Raw genomic sequence first — 21,320 nt, 5'->3', positions numbered from 1 at the left:
AACTCATGGAGATCCACCCTGTCTCTGCCTCCCCAGTGTTGGGATTAAAGCCATGAGCTACCATTGCCTGGCTTCGTGATGGCTGTTAAGGTTTTCTCCGGTCTGGTAAACCTCTCTGCCAATGCAATAATCCAAATCAGACCAAATTAAACCGAATTAGAAGCCCAGGTTTAATGGATGCCAGCGCTCCTGGGTGGCCCCCCGGGAAAACACAGAGAAGGGACAGAGCACCGCGAAGACCATGTGTTCGTTCTCTGGGGGGCAGTTTAAGTAACCTGTGGAAGTGGTCTTGACTCTCCCTGAGGGAGGGGTCACTGGCATGCTTTCTTAGAGGTGGAGTCTGGACTGAGGCAACTCCCAGGGGAGGGGGCTTGAAACGGAGAGGGGCTGAGGTGAGGCTTCTGACCAAATATCCCAGACTCCTTGTATATGTGGCCGCCAGGGGGCTGAGGTGACACTGCCAACCAAACATTCCAGACTCCTTGTATATATGGATGCCAGGGGGCTGGGATGAAGCCCCCAACCAAACATTCCAGACTCTTTGAATAAAGGGGTGCCAGGGAGCTGAGGTGAAGCCCCTCAACCAAACAATGGCTACTTTAAAATCTTTATTAAAGTTGGGAGCTGTGCCACGCCCGTTAATCCCCATTATCAGATTGTGGATGGAGGATTAGATTATATGTCCAAGGCCAGTCAGTCTTGGCTAGATAGTGACTTTGTGAAACTGTTAAAAAATAAACAGTGAGGGCTGGAGAGGGGCTCCTTGGTTAAGAGTTCTTCCAGAGGTCCTGAGTTCAATTCCCAGCATTCATAGGGCAGCCTACAACTGTCTGTAACTCCAGTTCCGGGGAACCAGCACCCTCTTCTGGTCTCCTCAGGCACAAGGCACACACATGGTGCACAGATGTGGATGTAGGCAGTATACTCAGACAGAAAGTAAATAAATAAATTTTAAAAAATAAAGTGAGGGGCTGGAGAGATGGCTCAGTGGGTAAGAACATTGCCTGTTCTTCCAAAGGTCCTGAGTTCAATTCCCAGCAACCACATGGTGGCTGGCTCCCTCTTCTGGCCTGCAGGAATACACACAGACAGAATATTGTATACATAATAAATAAATAAATATTTTAAAAAAAAATAAAGTGAGAAAATTAAAAAACCTTGTCAATTCTATCACCTCTGCCATCTGGGGTTGATGTCCACGGGAGATTTGCTGGTTCTTGTGAGTCATTGGCAACTGAAACACAGACATTTTGGATATTGTATAGACTCTAATCCACTTAAACCTGTGTTACAGCCAGTCTGCTGCCTTTTCTTTACTTTGTCTCCCCTACCCCACCCCAAACCTCGATTCATTTACCTTCATGTTGAAAGCCTCGAGTCCCATTTTCCTCTATAAAATATTCAGGGTTGTTTGGGAGGAGGGGGAGCAGTAGGACTAAATACTATCCTATTCTATCCTTCTCAACGAATAACTAACTACTTTTCTCATGCCATAGCTCACCCAACCAGTGAAGTATTCCTTAAAGTTTAATTTCTTCAGAGCAAGACACCAGCTCCCTTGTTCCCTATGAACAAATGCCTGTCTGTCTATACTGGAGAAAACAGGCCTCGTAGCTAGTGTGCTGCCTAGTTTTACGTCAACTTGCCACAAGCTAGTTATTTGAAAAGAGGGCACCTCCTCTGAGAAGATCCAACTAAATCCCAGCACTTGGGAGCAGAGTCAGGTGGATCTCTGAATTCAAGGTTAGCCTGGTCTACAGAGAGAGTTCCAGTATAGATAGAGCTACCCTGAAAAACCGATAAATAAGTTTGCAAAGTTTAAAAACAAAAAACAAAGAAAGGCCAGGCAGTAAATGCACAGGCCTTTAATCCCAGCACTCGGGAGGCAGAGGCAGGCAGATCTCTGTGAGTTCGAGTCCATCCTGGTCTACAGAGCTCCAGGACAGCAGAGCTCCACACAGAGAAACCCTGTTTCTAAAAACCAAAACAAAATGATAGAAATGCTTACTGTCTGGCTTAAGTCCACTAAAGTTACGGGTGGCTTAAATGAGAAACATCCCCCTAGGTGTTAGGATTCAGGCATTATGGGGGCCCCTGTCACGTGGTAGGATGAACCCAGGTAGTACCCTAGCCATTCCAGGGTTCTATCTGCTGTGTGTGCAGGAGTGCAGAAGGTCCCTTACAGAGATAAGCCCGCCCATTCCAGCTGTCTTTCCTGCTACACTTCTGCGGGTGGGGAGGGGGAGGGGGCAGGCAGGATTCTGTCCCCTTGCCCTTCCCTTCCCCCAATAAAACTTCCCACTTAAGTTCTATCCATCATGTTTGTCCCTTATCCACCCGCCAGGCTCCCTCTCACCACTAGGTTCATATATTTGGTGCTGTATAGGAAAGCTAAGGGGCCTTTTAGGAGACAGGCACTTGCTGGAGGCACAGGGGATGCAAGTTTGAGGGCTTAGTCTCACCCCAGCCTGCTGTTTCCTGTGTGGATGAAAATGTCATTGGCCAGCTGCCAGCTCTTTTTTTTTTTTTTTTATGCCGCAGCAGACTCCATCCCCCTGGATCTGTTATTTTGTCTTTTTTTTTTTTTCTGAAGCTGAGGACCGAATCCAGGGCCCATTGAGCTAAATCCCCACCCCTCACCCCCATCTGTAAGGCAAAAATCAACGCTTTCTTCCTTGCTTTTGTGAGCGTGCTTTTTCAACAGAACACTATGTAATCCAGCAAGAGTACACTGCTCTAATACATCTGACCACGTGGTGTTTATGCATTTGGGACTAATTTTGTGGGAATTTGGATTCTAGGCAGAAAAAACTGCTTAAATGTTGGAAGCATAGATTAATGGGGCATTCTGGTGGGAACTTGGAAGATAATACTCAAGAGAAACGTGGACAGCAGAGTCCTGGCTTTTGAGTTTGTGTTTTTTTTTTGGGGGGGGGGGCTGGGTGGAAGGACTCTTAACCAGAAACAGGGCTATGGGCCGGTATTTGATATTTTGGCAAAACTGCCTACATCCTATCCACATCCTGAGAATTTCCCTGAGGCTGAATTTTGAAGAATAACACATTTAAGAGAGTGTAACACTGAGTCTATGGCTTGGCTAGCCATGGTTACTCATGCAGGTCTACACAGCAAGGAGGACAGAAAAAATAAAGGGCATGCCACTTGGAGAGGAACAGCTCACAATGCCCCATGTTGCAGCACAGTCCTGTGGCGAAGAGGCTATTACTTTCAGGTTATTGCCGGTATGGATGCCTGCTCTGCACCTACAAGACCATTCCCTGGCTCAGCCTCCGAGTGTGAGGAAACAGTAGTTTTCTGCTCCTAGAAAGCAACTGCCTAGAGTAGTTTACCAGCTTCCATACAGAAGCTCCAATGGGTCAAGGCCCAGCCCCAGTTGGCCAGAACTGGGGGTATCATTAATGTGGGACTGGTGTGTGGCAGATTTCGAATTGGCAAGGCTACACACAGCACAGCTGTTAGCGAAGCCTGGGATGCATGAGACCACAAGATGGCAGAGATGACAAAACCATGGACATTTGACAGAAAACTGCATACAAGAAGTGGAGCCAGCCAGAGAGTTGTAGACAGTAAAGCTGGAAAGGCAGAGAGCCACCCAGACCCTTGAAACTGAAGCTTCCATCGTTCCCTGGAGCTACAGGACTGGGTGTTCATACTGCAGGGTTTTGGACTTTGGTCCAATCTTTCCTATGTCCCCATTCCTCCCTTTTAGGATGGAAATGTGCATTCTTAGATACATGTTGGAAGTATATAATCTTTTTTGATTTTAGGGGGTCAGTTAAGAATTTGCCTTAAAGTCCTCTGCTCTTCCAGAGGAACAGGGTTTGACTCCCAGCATGTACAAGGCAGCTTACAACTGTAACTTTCAGTTCTCCCAGGGATCTGAAGCTCTCTTCTGGTCTCTGCAGGCACTAGGTGCGTGCGTGCATGCGTGCGTGTGGCCAGGCCAACAAGATGGTTTAGCAGGTAAAGGTTTTTACCCTTCAGCCTGATAAACTGAGTTTCATCCACAGAATCCACATGGTGGAAGCAAAGAATGGGCTCCCAGTAGGCCCTTGACCACAGCACATGGATCATGAAATGTACATATGCAAAATAAATAAAGACATTACAGCTCAAAGTTAGGAATAACAAACATTTATTGAGAAATGGAAAGTAATAAGCCCCTCCATCCTACAATGCCTTTCTCTCCTGAACAAGACACTAAGTAGTAATGCAAGGGAATGGGACATGAGGGTTGGCCCACCTTTTCTGTTTCCCAAGAGGACATTCTGAAATGCAGGAGGCCACCCCCACCCCACAACGTACCACACAGCCAGGAGGCTGAGGCTGACTCGGTTCAACTGTGCTGTACAGAGCATGCCTGATTCAACAAGAGCAAGGAAACTGGGAAAGGCCTAGGCCATCCCTACTCTACACAAAGCAAAAGGCATGCCAACTGTTCCGAGTAGCAGAGGCCCTAGTGTCTTGGTGTTCTCTTGGGCCAGGAAGGGCGAAGCATGGGGGAATGTCTTCTAGTTGTTGAGAAGAATTGAGTTTGTGCCCATTTAAAAGGATTTAAGAGAAGCAGACGTCTTTAAAGAGCAGAGTGCAGCACCCTAGATACCGTTGCTGGATTCCTTAGCTGGGCAATCTCAGAGCTAAAGGACTGATTTTGGCTCAAACTAGATCCTTCTAGATGTGCAGATCTAACTCCAGGAGAACATGAATTAATTGAAGTCCTTTTTTCTGGGCTGGTTTTGAGAGGGTCATGGTGTCTCAGCTTCCTTTATTTCCTCAGCTTGTGCCTTCACAGCACAGCACATACTACTGGAATGAGTGCCCTTAGAATCCTGCTACAGCTGTGACATCTTAAAATGTCCTGTTCCCACTGTCAGAGGACTACTGACCAGCTTTGGAACGGTGCTGCCCAATTGTCGGCCCTGCCTAAGCTCCATAGTTCTGCACCAGTCTAGGAACACGCTGTAGGAAATAGCCCACCAACTGTGGTAGTCGGCTCTACTCTCGGACCACTCATGGCAGCGTAGGTCACTCACTCTAACAGAGACAATGCCATGGTGGCAGCTGCACTTTGGGCAACCCTGATTGCTGTTCTATAGATAACTGAAGCCAGAAAGGCACAGCCAGAGCCAGCCAACAGCTCCCATTCAATCAATCTCTCCCGAGTCCACTGTGCTGCAGCCTGTGGGTACAGCCTAGAAAAAGGCCCAACTAACTTGCAGCTGGAACCTGCACCAAAACCAGGCTGTGGTGTTGCCCTGTCAGGTGAGAGCCAAGAGGGCTAATGGCACAGGTTCCTTCCTGTGCTTCTATCTGGAAGCAGAAAGAACTGGGCCAGGGCCTTCGGCACAACTCTAACAAGGGGTACATGAACTCTGGGAAATCCTTTTGGGTTGACCAAGACAGCACAGGCAGCCAGGAGCTGGCAACATAGCCACCCTACCCATCCCTGTCATAGAGCTCTGCACATTAGCAGTCAGGCTGAAGATAACAGTGGTGAGAAGACCAGAGGCCAGAGACCTGACCTGGTGACCACCGAATGGCAGGAGGTCCCCATTCATTCTGTTTTGTTTGTAAAACTTCAACAGAACAAGAAAACTTCTGAAAACAAAAAAAGCAGTCTCTCTGACAGCCCTCGAGCCGTGTCCCATGGGGCCCAAGGCTACCCCAGGGAAACAGTGAACCATTCCTAGGGAAGAAATCAGCCTGAGGCCGAGGGTAGGGGAGGCACACAGACAAACACAGCCTACCTTGGTGATGAGCGGAGCAAAGAAGAAACACACTACAGAAATGTAACGCACAGAAGGGCAAGGTGTGGAACAATATAGAAAGGTGGGTCCTGTCCAGTGAGGAAGCTCTCCCTGGTGCCTTGTCCCTTGCTCAGGGGGCTTCAGTCCGACGGCCCATTGGTCACAAGCTTTGCCTTGGGAAACAGAGCCACCCCTCCTCTGCCCTGCTTCTGGCTCCCTCACTCCCCTCCTCAAAGTTTGATTTTGAATTCTGTGGGCTGTGTGGTCACAGAGGCCCCTGATGACTTGAAGAGAGCTTTGAGAATGGTGTCAGGGTCCACTTCAGCTGGAGGGTTGGAAGAGGAGGCAGGATTCCCCCGCCGAGGCAGCTCACTCTCCTTCTTCACTGAGGGGCTGTCACTCAGCCGCCTGTGAGAGCAGAGAACCAAATCCCTGTTAGTTTCTCCTTAGGTGGGGCTGGGTCTCACCACTGTTGGGAGCTAGGCATGGGGTGTAAGGCTCTCCATACCCTCTATCTGACTTCATCTTGTAGGATACTTCTCTTTTTCTTATTTTCTACTAAACAAACGAAGACAACAAAAACCTAGCTGCAGCCTGCTGAGTGCCAGAGTTTCAAGTCTAGAAATACTGCATGTTCTTCTAGGTGGTCACACATTACACAAATATTTCAAAGTCTAATATAAATCAACTACAATAACTCTGGTTAGCCAATGACTTCCTAATTTATCACATCATAAAAACCTTCAATATTTTTTTTAAAGACTGATTTATTTATTATGTATACAACATTCTGCCTCTATGTATACCCGCACGCCAGAGGAGGGTGCTAGATCTCATTACAGATGGTTGTGAGCCACCATGTGGTTGCTGGGAATTGAACTCGGGACCTCTGGGAGAGCAGCCAGTGCTCTTAACCACTGAGCCATCTCTTTAGCCCCTTCAATACTTTTTTTTTTTTGGTTTTTCGAGACAGGGTTTCTCTGTGGCTTTGGAGCCTGTCCTGGAACTCGCTCTGTAGACCAGGCTGGTCTCGAACTCACAGAGATCCGCCTGCCTCTGCCTCCCGAGTGCTGGGATTAAAGGCGTGCACCACCATCACCCGGCTTCCCTTCAATACTTTTTAAATTTAAAATTATGTTTATATGTGCCTGGGCATGTGAGTGCTCACAGATGGTTTAGATGCCCAACATGGGGAACCAATCCTGTGTCCTCTGCAAGAGTAGCATGCACTCTTCTTTTTTTTTTTTTAAAGATTTTATTTATTATGTATACACCATTCTGCCTCCATGTATGCTTGTATGCCAGAAGAGGGCGCCAGATCTCATTACAGATGGCTGAGAGCCACCATGTGGTTGCTGGGAATTGAACTCAGGATCTCTGGAAGAACAGTCAGTGCTCTTAACCACTGAGCCATCTCTCCAGCCCCCAGCATGCACTCTTATTACTGAGCTTTCTCTCTCCCCTTTCCAAACACTTACTCCTGGGACAGTTTTACAGATTTGTCTACTCACTGTCTATTACCCAGGTTCAAATCCTGCCTCTGCATGTCCAAGTCTATTCTAGGCCTGCCTGGCACAATTCCACCTACCTTGGCAATTCTCACCTTCTCCTTGGGTATTATTGCCCCTTTCAAGAAAATTCTATCCTGCCAGCCTCAACATTCTATGCATCTCAGGCTCCAAAAGGTTCTCAACAGTAAGCCAGGCACACGTGCCCAGGAATGCTCCAGCACCAACTCAGCACAGTCAGCTACTTTTCACCTAGAAGTGTCAGTCACACAAAGGGGAGGAGACTGGTTTGCTTTCCACTCCCCTCAGAGTTCACTGTACTCAAACCTTGGGGACAGTCTGAGATAAACTGCTTGGTTCTAATTTAAGTGCCCCGATGACTGCTGAATATCAGAACAGAGATGGAATGGAGAACAAAAAAAAAGCTGTGATGAGGCTTTACCCCCAAGAACAGAAGAGGTGACTATGTAGAGCAAACAAGCAGAGAACTTTTCCCAGCTTGAACCCCTTGGCACTTACAGCAGGATGGGTTGGTCTGAGGTGATGACATTTCCATTCATATGAAGGTTGCACTTCATGGGTTGCCCTGGAAACCAAAAAAGAAAAAGGTTCCATCAAGAGACCTGTTCCTCATTAGAGGACAAAGGTCACCAACAGCATGACCAAGGGTCAAATCCTCCCACCAAAGCCAGATATTAGTGCCCCAGCTCTGAAATCTAAGTATTGAGAGACTCATGCAGGAGGATTCCAAGTTTACAGTCAGCCTGGGGTACCTCGTGCAGAACGAACAGAAGCTATCTAGCATGGAGATCTGGGGCAGCTAACTGGCCATTTTCTGAATGCGTGTCCTACAGAGCTGGGAAGTCTGACCACTCTTTCACCCACTAGACCCCTAAACTCCATCCTCGGAAAGTGATTTGAAAAGTCTGTCCCCGGGGGCTGGAGAGATGGCTCAGTGGTTAAGAGCATTGCCTGCTCTTCCAAAGGTCCTGAGTTCAATTCCCAGCAACCACATGGTGGCTCACAACCATCTGTAATGAGGTCTGGTGCCCTCTTCTGGCCTGCAGGCATACATGCAGACAGAATTATACATAATAAATAAATAAATATTAAAAAAAAAAAAAGAAAAATCTGTCCCCATCTCCATACTTACTCTTGCTAACAAACTCTGTCTTTTGTAAAATGTGTGATCCCTGAGTATGGTGTACTGCGTGATGAGAACGGGCCTGGTTCAGTAAGTCCTCGCATAAGCCAAACCAATGCTAGTAGTGCCTCTGAAAATCCCAAATAAACCTCTCTCTTTCCGGTATAAAGAATACAGCCTCAAGTACTCATCACAGCAACAGAACTACACTAACACATGTAGACACTAAGGAAACCTGAGAGTGTACGGGACCCTCAGTAATGACATTAGGAAGCAAAAAGGTCAGAACTCTGCTTCACACTGGAGTCGGTGACTGTGTAGGATGGGGATGGAACTATGTAGTGAGAAGCAGCTCAAATAAGTCTGTGAGACACACAGTAAGGAAAATTGGTGTGGGACAATGATCTGTATTCTGTCAATTATATTTTAAATAGATGCTGATTGGCCAGTAGCCAGGCAGGAAGTATAGGACAACCAAACAGGAAGTAGAGGTGGGTCAATGAGAACAGGAGAATTCTGGGAAGGAAGTCCTAATCTGCACTCATGACCCAGCCACAGAAGAAGCAAGATGTGACTGCCTCGCTGAATAAGGTAGCGAGCCATGTGGCTAACATAGACAAGAATAATGGGCTAATATAGTTATAAGAGTTAATAAGAAGCCTGAGCTAATGGGCCAATCAGTTTATAACTAATGTAGACCTCTGTGTGATTTCTTTTGGACTTAATGACTGTAGGAACCGGGCAGGACAAGAACTGGGTGGGACAAAAAAACCTCAGACAACAAGAATGTTCATACCATGACCCTAAATGAAACAAATTTAAAAATGTATATGAGACTCTCCCTGTCCAACAGGATCAAGTGCTGAGGCTGCACTCGCACAGTGAGTCATGGCGCAAAAGAACAGAGCTGTGTGAGATCATTTCTGTACCAACCTGAAACAGGTTCTGATAGATTACCATGTGCGCTGCAAACCCTTGAGCAACCCTAAAGAAAAGTTCAAAATACACACTGAACTCATTGAAGGAACCAAAAATCTGATTATTAGTTGTGCATGTGGGTGGATCATTGAATCCACTTAAAGGAAAGCAAAGGTGAAACTGGACTGAATCCATATTGCTGATCCCAGGCCCTGTGCCATTCTCTGCATTACAGTGCCCTTGAGGGTTTATCCCCCCTTCCTCTCTTCAAACTGAAGGTTCCTGGTACCCCGAATGAATGATGTTATCAGGGCCACTTCTGCAGGAGCAGTGCTAACTCTAAGTCTGTAACTTTTTTTTATTATTATTAATTTGTTTTTGATTTTTCAAGACAGGGTTTGTCTGTGTACCTTTGGAGTCTGTCCTGAAATTTGCTCTATAGACCAGGCTGGCCTTGAACTCTGCTTGTTAGGATTAAAGGGGTTCAATCTGAAGATCCGCAAAACAAAACAGCCAGCCACTGGCTCTTACCTCGACCTTAGTTAAAAAAGGCAATCCTGCCTTCAGTAATCTCAGAATGAGCCTGAACCTGAGAGCTGTCTTACTGTTCTCTGGCCTCTGTCACATTTTGGTCATTCTGTACTGCCTGAAGCTGTCTCAGTGTTATTACATCTGCTGTGTGATACAGTAAGATGCATCAGAAAAGTGTGCCCTGGCTGACCCACTGACTAGGCATTCCTGTCTCTTTCTAGCCTGCCTATCTTTGAAACATAATACTGAAATCAGACCAACTAATAACCTATATTTATAATGGATTTGTTTTATTTGAACAAGGTCTAATTGTGTAGACTAGGCTGTCCTGAAACTACACAGTCCAGGCTAGATAGTCTCAGTTACGACGATTAGAAATGGTCACCTGGAAGGAAGGGCTGCATGTCTAGTTAATGCTGCTAAAAGCATAGGGCCAGAAGGGGACAGTGTTTACCAAGCACATGTGAGGCCTTTGGTTTAAACCCAAGCACTGAAAAAAAAAAATAAAATAAAACGAAGCTGTGCCTAGTGGAGAATGCTTGTAAACTCTGCCCTTGGGAGATAGAGGCAGGAATATTGCTTTGAGTTTGAGGCCAGACTGAGCTACGTGCGAGACTCTGTTGTTTGCAAACCAATAATATCACCCCATCAAGAAAAAGGAATAGGCTGATGGGGGATGCACAGACACAACACGCTGCAAAATAAAGTTACCCACTCAAAGACCTGACCTAAAATTATATGGAGGACTCTTGTGCATGGTGTAAGGGTGAGCATGTGGAGGCCAGAGGTCAACATCAGTGTCTTCCTCTATTGTGTTTCACCTTATTATTCATTAATTTTTTACTCATTTAGTTACTTATTGTTTGAGGCAGAGTCTCTCACTGACTGGCTAGCAAACCTAAGGATCCACCTGTCCCTGTGCCAACAGTTGTGGTATTGCAGAAGCATGTAACCTTTTATATGGGTGAGATGGGTGAGGGAACCTCAGCTCAGGTCCTTATGCTATGCTTGCACTTAACCCACTGAGCTGCCTCCCTAGTCTTGTAATTACATCTTTACAACTCAGGCTTGAGAGAGAGAGAATATGAATGTGAATGAGAATCCAGCCAGCACTGGATTCTCAGAGGCAGGTGGATCTCTGTGAGTTCAAGGCCAGCCTGGTCTACAGAGTGAGTTCCAGGACAGTCAAGGCTACACAGAGAAAGCCGGTTTCAAAAACCAAAAAAGAATCCAACTATAGACTTGGCAAAGACTGTATGGACATTTCTCTAGAAGATGCACACATGGCAGACAACCACATGCAAACCAGAGCACCTCCAAGGCTATTATTCTCTGCCTGCCTGATTCTAGTCCAGGGCCCTGGTCCTCAGCAGGTTCTCATCACATACACAATGAGCAACTAGAAAGTAGCATGGCACAAAGCTCCTCTCTACTATTTAGCTTGAGATATATATATATATATATGTTGTTTACTCACTAGTAGATCTCACCCAGAAGACTACATATAGCCAAGATACCAGGCCTCTGAGAAACCTGTGTCCTAGCAAGCCCAAATGAGAAGCTTGCTTTCCCAACAAGACCCTAAGATACTCATCCACAGGGATGCACTATGCACAGAGTGCATGCCACTGCCTCTTCCTGTTACCCTGAAGGTCCCAGATGTCTACCCGGTGGTGGCTCCCTTCTAACTTACCGTCCAGACATCGGTTGTTGTACTTCTTATAAGCAGTGATGGCATCATCCTTTTTCACAAAGACAACTTCTGCTACCCCAGGATGGACCAGCCGAGCGCGTTTGAGGGCTCCACACACACAGAAAAGCTCCTGCAAAGGACAAGTGAGGTTGGGAAGAAACCCTGACTCCCTGCCATTCACACTCTCCAAGGACTGCTCTGCAGCCCTATGCCCAAGATTTCAGGGCAGATTCTTTTCTTTTGGTATTCTCTGCTTGCAGTGCTTGGGACATCCCGTGAAGTCACCTCCAAGTTCTCTTTGTGCAGGTCAACAGTGTTTATAATTGTGGAACCTCGGAGAGCTCTGTGATAGAACTACAACATGGTGCATAAGTTCATTAAAAGCAGCTGCCAATGTATCCCAGGAAGGGGCTGTTGAAACTATGGATGCTGGTGTTCTACTGAGGGCAACTGAGAGTCATAGAGTGTTTGATGACAGAAGAATTCCCAGGATTTGACATGGTTCTCTGAGCACTAAAATCAGGCGAGTCCCAGCAAATTAGGCACAGAGAGTGGGTGCTGCCTTCTACCAGCTGAGTGATGACTTCTACTGGGCTGTGTGCTCTCCTAGACGGCTCCCTGCCCCAGCCTTTGGGGTGCTGTCTTTGTTCTCTAATCACCTCGCCTTAGAGGAGGCAGAGGCCAGAGAGGGATAAGGAGATGTATGAGGGGTCAATCAGAACTTAAATCTATTTATTACATGCCATCATGTCTATAATGTTTCGAGACAAAAAGGCCATTGACAAGATCCCCAAAATGACTTCACTATGCACCCCTAGCTGTCCTAAAACTCACTCCTTAAACTTAGAAGTCCACCTGCCTCTGCCTCCCAGGTGCAGGAATTAAAGGTATGCACCACCAAGCCTGCCCGACCCTACTGTTGTTCTTTTAATGTCACTTATCTGCACAAAAAGTTGTAGTATTTATTACTGACAAAATATTCTGAGTTTTATTTTCCACTTGCATCTTTTCAAAGATCTTTTACACAAAGTATCTAGTAAACAGAAAGCGCTCGATAAGCTGTTATTCTACTGTTGTCGTGTTACCCAGGCTGGCCTTGAACTTCTGATACTTTTAGCTCAGTCTCCGGAATAGCTAGAATTGTGAGTAGAGGCCATTTCAGCTCACGGTTACCTTTTTTTTGGGGGGGGGGAACCTTGTTTCTGGTTTTGAGACTGTGTTTCTCTTTGTTTCAGCTTTGGCTGTACTAGAACACACTCTGTAGAGCAGCCTCGAACTCAGACATCCACCAGCCCCTACCTCTCAAGTGCTGGAATTAGAGGTGTGTACCACCACACCCAATCTGACTATTACTTTTAGAATCAGGAAAAAAAGTTTCAATTCTTTATAGCTTGCCAAGTCTTAACTAAAGCCAGAATGCTCTCAAGCTCTTGGGTGCACACTTGTGCATGTACTCTGTGAATGTTTGTCTATGTGTACTGCTTCTGCTAAAGAAGAAAGGGAGGCCTCTTAGTTCTAAAGCTGTCCACACAGCACTTTGGACTTCAGTTACCCAGCAAAAAATATGCTGGTCACAGGAGGAGCTGCGAGAACCTGAGGTACGACTGCAGGAGCAGCTGGACTCTCCAGCTGGACTCATTTTATGATCTGACAGTCCAAAGGGTGCTTGGGTTTCTAAATGAATACCTCTGTTGTCTGCCTAATATCCGCTGAGTGAAAAGAAAGTGCTGGCCGTTTCCAGGCTCACATTTACCAGGCACCTTAGCTATGCCCATGACTTTCAGAGTCAGGACAAGAAGGCAATCTACAGAGGTCACCTACCAAACCCTGCCAAGCTATCTTGCTCCTTCAGAAGATGGAATCACTAAACTCACAAAGGAGACAAGATGTTCCAAAGACTGGGGAAACACCAATCAGCAATGTTGTACAATGACAATGGTCCCCATAAGCTCTTATGTTGGAATGCTTGGGCTGCAGTTAGTGGAACTGTTTGGGAAGGATTAGGAGGTATGGTCTTGTTGGAGGAGGTGTCATTGGCTTTGAGATTTCAAAACTCACCCTATTCCCAGTATTTGTTCTTTCTGCCTCCTACTTGTAGACCAAATTGTGATTCTCAACTGTTCCTGCTACCATGCCTTTGCTCCATCACTGTGGACTCTACCCTCTGAAACCCTAAGCCCCATATTAAATCCTTTCTTTTTAGTTGTTTTCCTCATGGTGTTTGGCCACAGAAAACAGCAAGAGGAACGTAACTAAGACAGGTATGACAGGGACCCTCCTAGCCCTGTCATGAAAGACATGCCATGATGTAGGCAGGCTGGACAGGAGGCTATTTAGAGGCCCCGTAGAAGAAAGCAAACAGTTGCACCAATGCTGTGCTCTCAAGGGCTGCCTCAAAGGCTCTTTCCTCATAAAGATCCCCTATCTCTGCCACCCCAGGACAGATCCGCTGAGCTCCCGTGAAGCCTCTGGCTGGTGCCCGAAACCTGGGCCTTCCAACACTAGGAACTAACAAAGTAGCTCACCACACTGTACACAGTATGGCTTATAGTGAACACTTGCTTTATTTCTGCACAGTTATAGAATTCTGGTACATGCTAAGCACATGATGCCCAAGTGACTACCAGTCTCCAATAAAGCCCTGGACACTGAGTCTTTAAGTCGTTTGTTTCAAGTGTGATATTAACTTGTTGGGGGCAGTAAGTCCATCCTGATACCCCACCAGAAGTCAATATCTGTTTCCCTAACTGCACCTTTAGTGACTTGGCCCTATATCCTGGGTGGTAAAAGATCTGCCCTGAGCATGAGTATCCTCTGAGTTCCAGCAAATCCTTAATGATGTGGTCCTACAGACTTGTACTGCAGAAGCAGCCTGTGACCTAAAGGTCAGGCAGCTGTGACGGTACTTACAACAATGTCCTCCTCTGTGACTCGAGGGTGCAGATTATTCACAGTCATCTTGGTGCCTTCCAAGGGGCTGAGTGCAGGCTGCCAGAGACAAGAATGTGACAAGGAGTCAAAAGGCAGCATGTATAACACAAAATCACTCCAGGCACAGCAGAAACCCCATTCAGAGTCCATCTATCACACTGGGCCTCTTCGACTATAGAGGCCATCAGACTCCTGCTACTTCTTAGGTGTGCATACCCTTCAGACCCAAGCCTCTGCATGGAATGTTATCCATGCTCCCAGACTCAGTCAGCTCAGGCTTAGTAAAGGCATAGGCTTAAATTCCTGAGAGGCGCAACGTGTTTCTTCAAGGTTCTCAGTAGCTTTCTTCTGGGACCCTCATGCCATGTCACTAGACAGAGTGACCTCTCTCCAAGGGTCCTCACTGGCCAGCAAGCTCATTGAGGGTAAGGGTCTCCAGGTACTGGATTTTATTCACTTGCAGAAAGGGATGGCAAACATCCACTTCACAGGGGAGTTCTGAAGACCCATGGGGTACACACAGCACAGTGACCACCCACACAGGCTGACTCTGGCTGGAATGGTAACTTTTACCTTACCTCAGCAGGTGGCAGCTCTTTGGGAGGCTCCTCCTTGTTCACTAGCGTCCGGGACATGTTGGTCAAGGCTTTGGTTCGAACAGAGGAGGGGAGAACAGGAGCTGTGTAGGCATCATTCTGAACCACTTTTGTGAGAGGGAGGGCCTTGGACATGGACAGCTTGGAACTGCTCAGTCCAGTCTACACAAACAGGCAGAAAGGAATCTGAGAAGCCAGAGACACAGTCTTTTTGTTTTGTTTTTAGAGACAGAGTTTCTCTGTGTAAATACCCTGGCTGTGCTGGAATTTATTTTGTAGAGCAGGCTGACCTCGAACTCACAGAGATCTGCCTGTCTCTGCCTCCTGAGTGCTGGAAGTAAAAGTGCCATGACTGCCAGGCCAAGACACAGACTACTGTCTGAAGGGCTAACAGCTAGCTAGAGCAAGACCCTCAAAACTTCCTAGTCCAAGCCTGAGGGGTGAGGTTATCAGTATTAGCAATATACACTGGGGTGTATGGATGTGTGTATGTGTGCACACACAGGCTCAAGATCGACAAGCGCATACAGCCCAAGCACTGACTGGAACCCTTGATGGGAGGGAGGCACAAAGAAGCCACTTTCCACAGGGGAAGAGGATTCCATACAGCTTTGAGCAAGAAATTCATCCAAGAGTCAGAGGCTCACCCACACTACTCAAACTTTTGGAAACCCTGCATTTACAGCTGATCAGAAGGCCAAAAGCCTGAGATCAAGCTCATTTCTAGATCAGCTTCTCATCAGCTTGCAGAATGGCTGGACACAGGAACTATTTTTTAGTGATTAATTTTTATTTTCTATGCATTGATGTTTTGCCTGCATGCGTATTTGGAGCTGGAGCTGGAGTTAGAGACAGTTGTGAGCTGCAATGTAGGTGCTGGGAATTGAGCCTGAGTCCTCTGAAGAACAGTTAGTACTATTAACTACTGAGTCCCTAGGAACTCTGGTCCCTAGGAACTCTCCTAAGAAGGCATGGAACTCCTAGCTTCTGGTCTCTGACCTGGCAATACAGAGGCACCATGACTAGCCGTAGCCTCTGTGGCTCTAAGACTGTGAGGACAGGCTGGCAGAGCTAGTATGCACAGACCATTGGAATCAGTCCCCTCCTGAATGGAGGATATGGTCCCTTGGAAACAGAAACTCCTCATACTAACATGTCTAGAAAGATGCATGACACTAAAGCCAGGTGGTTTTGTGACTTAAGGTTTGCTGGCATCAAACAGGAAGAAAGGAGGGATTCCACAGCCAAAGAAGTAGATGAGAGTATGGGGTGGAGTCAGTTCACCAGGCTTCTGAGTACTATTTTTCTGTTTTGTTTTTTTTTTTCCTTTTTAAACTGGAATTAGCCAAAGACTAAGCCAGTAGACAGGCAGACACCTCCAAACAGTCTAATTACTGAAAAGGCCTCTTCCCTTTATAATGAAATTAACTGGCATCACTCAACTTTACAACCACTATAAAAACTTAACTAGTAACCAGGAAATTACTTCACACTTGGGATCCTGGCCAAAGCTGAGTATTTGCAGCAGGACTCTCCTCAAGCTCCCAAACACTGCTTTCTCACTTCTCTGCATGATGTCCAACCAGTACCCTTACCAGATACCACCCAACTTTCTTGACTTGCTGGTAAACTTCGACTGCTTACAGTTTATCCAGCCTGCTGTACTGTTACAGTAGCAGAAAACAGACCAAGACAATTCCCTTCAAGTGTCTCAAACCCAACCCCTAGGAACTGCAGCTCATTTCATTTCACTGCTAGGGGATTTTTTTTTAGACAGGGATTCTCTGTATAAGTTTGGAGCCTGTCCTGGAACTCGCTCTGTAGAGCAGGCGACCCTTGAACTCACAGAGATCTGCCTGTCTCTACCTCCCAAATGCACCAACACCACCCAGCTTGCTATGGGATCTTAAGCAAGTCCTAGACACCCCGGTCTCAGCAGTGGAGCTGGACAGTTAACGGCTCTAAAAACTCACAGCATAATCAGTGAGAGGCCCTTTACTCTACAACTATACATCCACTGTAGAGTACCATACCATGTGGTGGACAAAGCTGCCTGTGGCTGCAAGCTTCATCTGTTTAGGAACAGGTGCTGCAACGTCATCTTCTTCATCTAGGTCGTATAAGTTCTGAGAACAAAGAAACAGTAGTTGGGCTAGGGATGTTGCTTAATGATCCCTAGCATCCCAGAATAAAAAAATCAGTCAGATCGATAAATACTAGTATGGCATGCAGGCCCACAACAAACATCTGAACCAAGAACAGAGAAACAGCTGCTGAAATGAACAAGGAACTAAGGAAGGAGGTGGACACATGAGTACAGGGGCCTGGAGAGACTTGGGATTCAAGTCCTTACAAAGTGACTCTTATCCACAGAACCCAACAAAAACTGTTTAAAACTACTGTGATTTATAGGTGCTTGGAAATTCTTTTTTGGTAGAAATAATCCAGTAGCCCAGCTTGGCTTGAAACTCAATCCTCTTGTCCCTGGCCTCTCAGGTACAGAACATATGGCTAGCAATAACTTTTTTTGTTTGGTTTTGGTTTTTTTAAAACTTATCACAGTTATTTTTTTTAAAGATTTATTTATTTATTATGTATACAGTGTTCTGTTTGTAGGTATGTCTGCAGGCCAGAAGAGGGCACCAGATCTCATTACAGATGGTTGTGAGCCATCATGTGGTTGCTGGGAATTGAACTCAGGACCTCTAGAAGAGCTGCCAGTGCTCTTAACCTCTGAGCCATTTCTCCAGCCCTGGTTTTGTTTTGTTTTGAGGCAGGATTTTTCTGTGTAGCTCTGGTTGGCTGTCCTGGATCTTCCTCTGTAGACCAAGTTGGCTTTGACTCAACGAGATCTACCTGACTTTGCTTCTCGACTGCTGGGATTAAAGGTGTGTGCCGCTATTGCCTGGCTCAGAAGTATCTTTTTATAAGTAGCAAATGCTTATCCAGAATCTCTACATTTTATAGTCAGTTAACGACACAGTCTGAGAAAAAAAATTTCATTGTGGGAGAACAAAGTATACTTACACTATTTACACAAGTCTAGATGGTAAGGTAGTAGAGCCTAGTACATAGCTAGTCTGGTATATGTCATTGTATGCAGTCTATCACTGACCACAATGCCACTGTGAAGTACATGACTATGTATCATTTGGCTTGGAGAGTCATCCATCCCACAGGCTGGTCTGTAGGAGTAAACCTAAACCTGACAAAGAGTTTCATCCCAAAAGATAAAATTCACAGGAGAATTTTTCTAGTGTTCACAGGAGAGTATTTCTAATAAGGAAAACGTGAAACCAACAATTATCCAGTTGTTAAAGATTTTTATACAAACTTGAAACACATCATAAATAAAAAGAATGTTACAAAATTGGGTAAGAAAATAACCTCAATTCCACTTAAGTATTACAAATAATTAACAACACCAACAACAAATAAAAACAGACAGAGAAGGGGCTGGAATGGTTCAGTGGTCCAGTATTTCTAGCACCATAAGGCCCTAAGTTCCATTCCCAGTACATCAAAACAAAACAACAACAAAGGGGGGGGGGGAGATGGCTCAGCAATTGAGAGCACTTGCTGCTCTCAAAGAGGACCTGGATTTGGTTCCTAGTACACAAATGATGCATTAAACTCCCGTTCCAGGTACCTTCTTCTGAACTCAGCGCCAGGCATACATGCAGTCCACACACAAACACTGATACACATTTTAAAAACAAACTTAGAGAGGAGCTATAGCAGAACATCAACAGTTCCTGGCTTGGTGAGCAGGAACATGAAGGTATTTTTCTACATCAGGCACATGTAATGCTTATTAACAATTTAGTAGTTTTCCTCTCTTCTACTGCCATTTATGCCTCTACTTTCTCAGTAAGAAGTATCTTCCCAGAGGCTCAGGTGTAGGTGCTGAAATGGTACAATGTGTAGCACCATACACCAGGAGGCAGAGGCAGGAATGAACTAGAAACCAGCCTACATGAGACCCTGTCTCAAAAACAAAACAAAAAATGTTTCTATTTTTAGAGACAAGGTCTCCCTACATAGCCAAGGCTGTCCTAGCCCTTGTAACGCTCCTGACTCTGCCTTCTTGATTACACATATACCAATATACCATACCTAGATTAACACCAACCTTCCTTCCTTTCTTCGTTATTTGTTTTTGTTTTTTTGTTTGTTTTTTTGAGACAGGGTTTCTCTGTGCAGCTTTGGCTGTCCACTCACTCTGTAGACCAGGCTCTCTGGACTAAAGGTATGTGTCACTACCGCCTAGTTGCTTCATTTTAAAAAACAGAGTCTCATTCTATAATCCAGGCTGTCCTGAACTCACTATATATCCCAGGGCTCAAATTCATGGACTCTGGTCTAGCTTCCAAGTGCTGAGGTTAGAAATGTGAACCATCATGTCTCCAAAGAGGGTCTGCTTCTTTTTCTGCAATAGCATCTCATTAGATAGACCAGGCTAGCCTCAAACTCACAGAGACTCAATTGCCTATGCTCCCTAAGCACTAAGATTAAAGGTGTGTGACATCACTCCTAACACAAGTTTCTTCTTAAAACTCACAAACTCTAAAGTGAAAACCTTCTAACACTTTGAAATAAGAGCCACAGGCCAGTCCTCAGTTGATTTACCCAAGCAGACCTCATCAAACTATATGCATGCATACACACTCAGGTGTGGGTACCACACACTCACACACCCACTCATTTTACCTGTTTGGCCTGGTGGTTATTGACAACATTGATCCTCATTCCAGCAGGATGAGCATGAAGTGGCACCATGGCCTTTTGCTGTGGAACCTAGAAACATCCAGTGGTCATAATCCATCCCAGAAGGTTCATGTGCATTCTAAGTGTAGGTCGACAAACTTGAAATATGTTGGCATGTACAAGGATCAGCCAAGGTCAAACAATAATAGGCCTGAAGAGCTTAATGAATTTGGTAAATAATTGGTGTTGCTACCCCTGTTTAAAACACTAATACATATTAAATGCAGTTTCCTTTCCTTCTGGAGTACTTGTTGTGTGGGGTGGCTGGGACATCGGACAAGCATTCTTACCTCCTGGGCACCTATCCTGTTCCTCCCATTAACTGGATGAGTGAATAATGCCAGTTCACATTTCTTTCAGACTATTTTTTTTAGTATTTATTTATTTATTTATTATGTGTACAATATTCTGTCTGTGTGTATCACTGCAGGCCAGAAGAGGGCACCAGACCTCATTACAGATGGTTGTGAGCCACCATGTGGTTGCTGGGAATTGAACTCAGGACCTTTGGAAGGGCAAGCAATGTTCTTAACTGCTGAGCCATCTCTCCAGCCCCCAGACTATTATTTTTTAAAATAAAACTGAGGTAATTATTCTGAAGTTGAGTGAGGAACAAATAAGATAGAATTTGCTAAGTACCTGCCATAGCATGTGTACAACATGCTTTGTGTTCTCATTTTTTCTCTACTTTTGCCTCACTTTGGAAAGTCATTCATTCTTGTGGACCTTTCCTTTAAAAGACAATATTCTGTATGCTACAAGACTGTCTCTAATGTATTCTCCATGCCCTTTTCTAAGGCAGAAAGTGCTAAACCAACACTTGAAACAAAACCTTGCACTTTTCCATTCTCCGATGTTTCCTGCATACTTCTAGCTTACTTCCCAGGTTTCTGGAAATGTAGGCAGGAGCCAGAGCCTACCTGGATGGTTTTGGTGAGTTTCAGAGCAGGGGTCACTGTCCCAATGGGTGGGCTTGTGAAGGTAGCAGGGGATCTCCTCTTTAAGCTGATCTTCTCCCGGGCATCAGCCACCTGCCAGGGATTCTGGGGCACAGTGCTCTGCTGCTTTCGTGAGTTCAGCATCTCTCTGGCATCCTGTACCTTTCCTTTGATCCGAAACCGAGCATCTTTTTGCAAAAGCTTCTCTCGGGCATCTTTGACTCCAAGCTTGAGCCGAGCGTCTGAGATACCAATCTTCTGCCGGGCATCAAATCTCTGCTGGAAGGTGGCTGTGCGAGTTGGCTGGCTAAGAAGACTATGTTGGATCCCAACTCGAGATCGGATGCCTCCAACTCCTGGTCTGGTGCTGAGCCTGCAAGTACAAAACTGTAACAGTAAAATGCATCTGAAGACCAACAGGAGCCCATGGAGGAGAGCTACAAACACTGAGCATAGAGCTTGCCCCTTAACTCTCAAAACCCAAACATACCAACTTCTTTCTTTTTTTTAATATTTATTTATTTAT

The 21,320-nt window shown here is 45.7% G+C and overlaps 1 protein-coding gene across 2 annotated transcripts in view; it reads right to left on the bottom strand.

Moving 5' to 3' along the window:
- Positions 1 to 4,139: 4,139 nt before the first annotated feature.
- Positions 4,140 to 21,320, bottom strand: part of Poldip3 (DNA polymerase delta interacting protein 3) — a 29,322-nt gene continuing 12,141 nt past the window's right edge. The window contains exons 2-9 of one of the 2 annotated variants that reach the window (XM_005354448.2): positions 20,777 to 21,167; positions 19,800 to 19,886; positions 17,123 to 17,215; positions 15,072 to 15,251; positions 14,473 to 14,550; positions 11,563 to 11,692; positions 7,796 to 7,862; positions 4,140 to 6,176 (exon numbers count right to left, since the gene is read on the bottom strand). In XM_005354448.2, coding sequence (XP_005354505.1) covers positions 5,999 to 6,176; positions 7,796 to 7,862; positions 11,563 to 11,692; positions 14,473 to 14,550; positions 15,072 to 15,251; positions 17,123 to 17,215; positions 19,800 to 19,886; positions 20,777 to 21,167 — 1,204 coding nt within the window. In that variant the 3' untranslated portion in view covers positions 4,140 to 5,998. The remainder of the gene's footprint in view (positions 6,177 to 7,795; positions 7,863 to 11,562; positions 11,693 to 14,472; positions 14,551 to 15,071; positions 15,252 to 17,122; positions 17,216 to 19,799; positions 19,887 to 20,776; positions 21,168 to 21,320) is intronic. The other variant, XM_005354449.2, reaches the window with a different exon arrangement.

Source organism: Microtus ochrogaster, chromosome 15 (assembly GCF_000317375.1).
Source record: "Microtus ochrogaster isolate Prairie Vole_2 chromosome 15, MicOch1.0, whole genome shotgun sequence".
Lineage (NCBI taxonomy): Eukaryota > Metazoa > Chordata > Mammalia > Rodentia > Cricetidae > Microtus > Microtus ochrogaster.
This window is presented reverse-complemented; position numbering and strand designations above follow the sequence as displayed.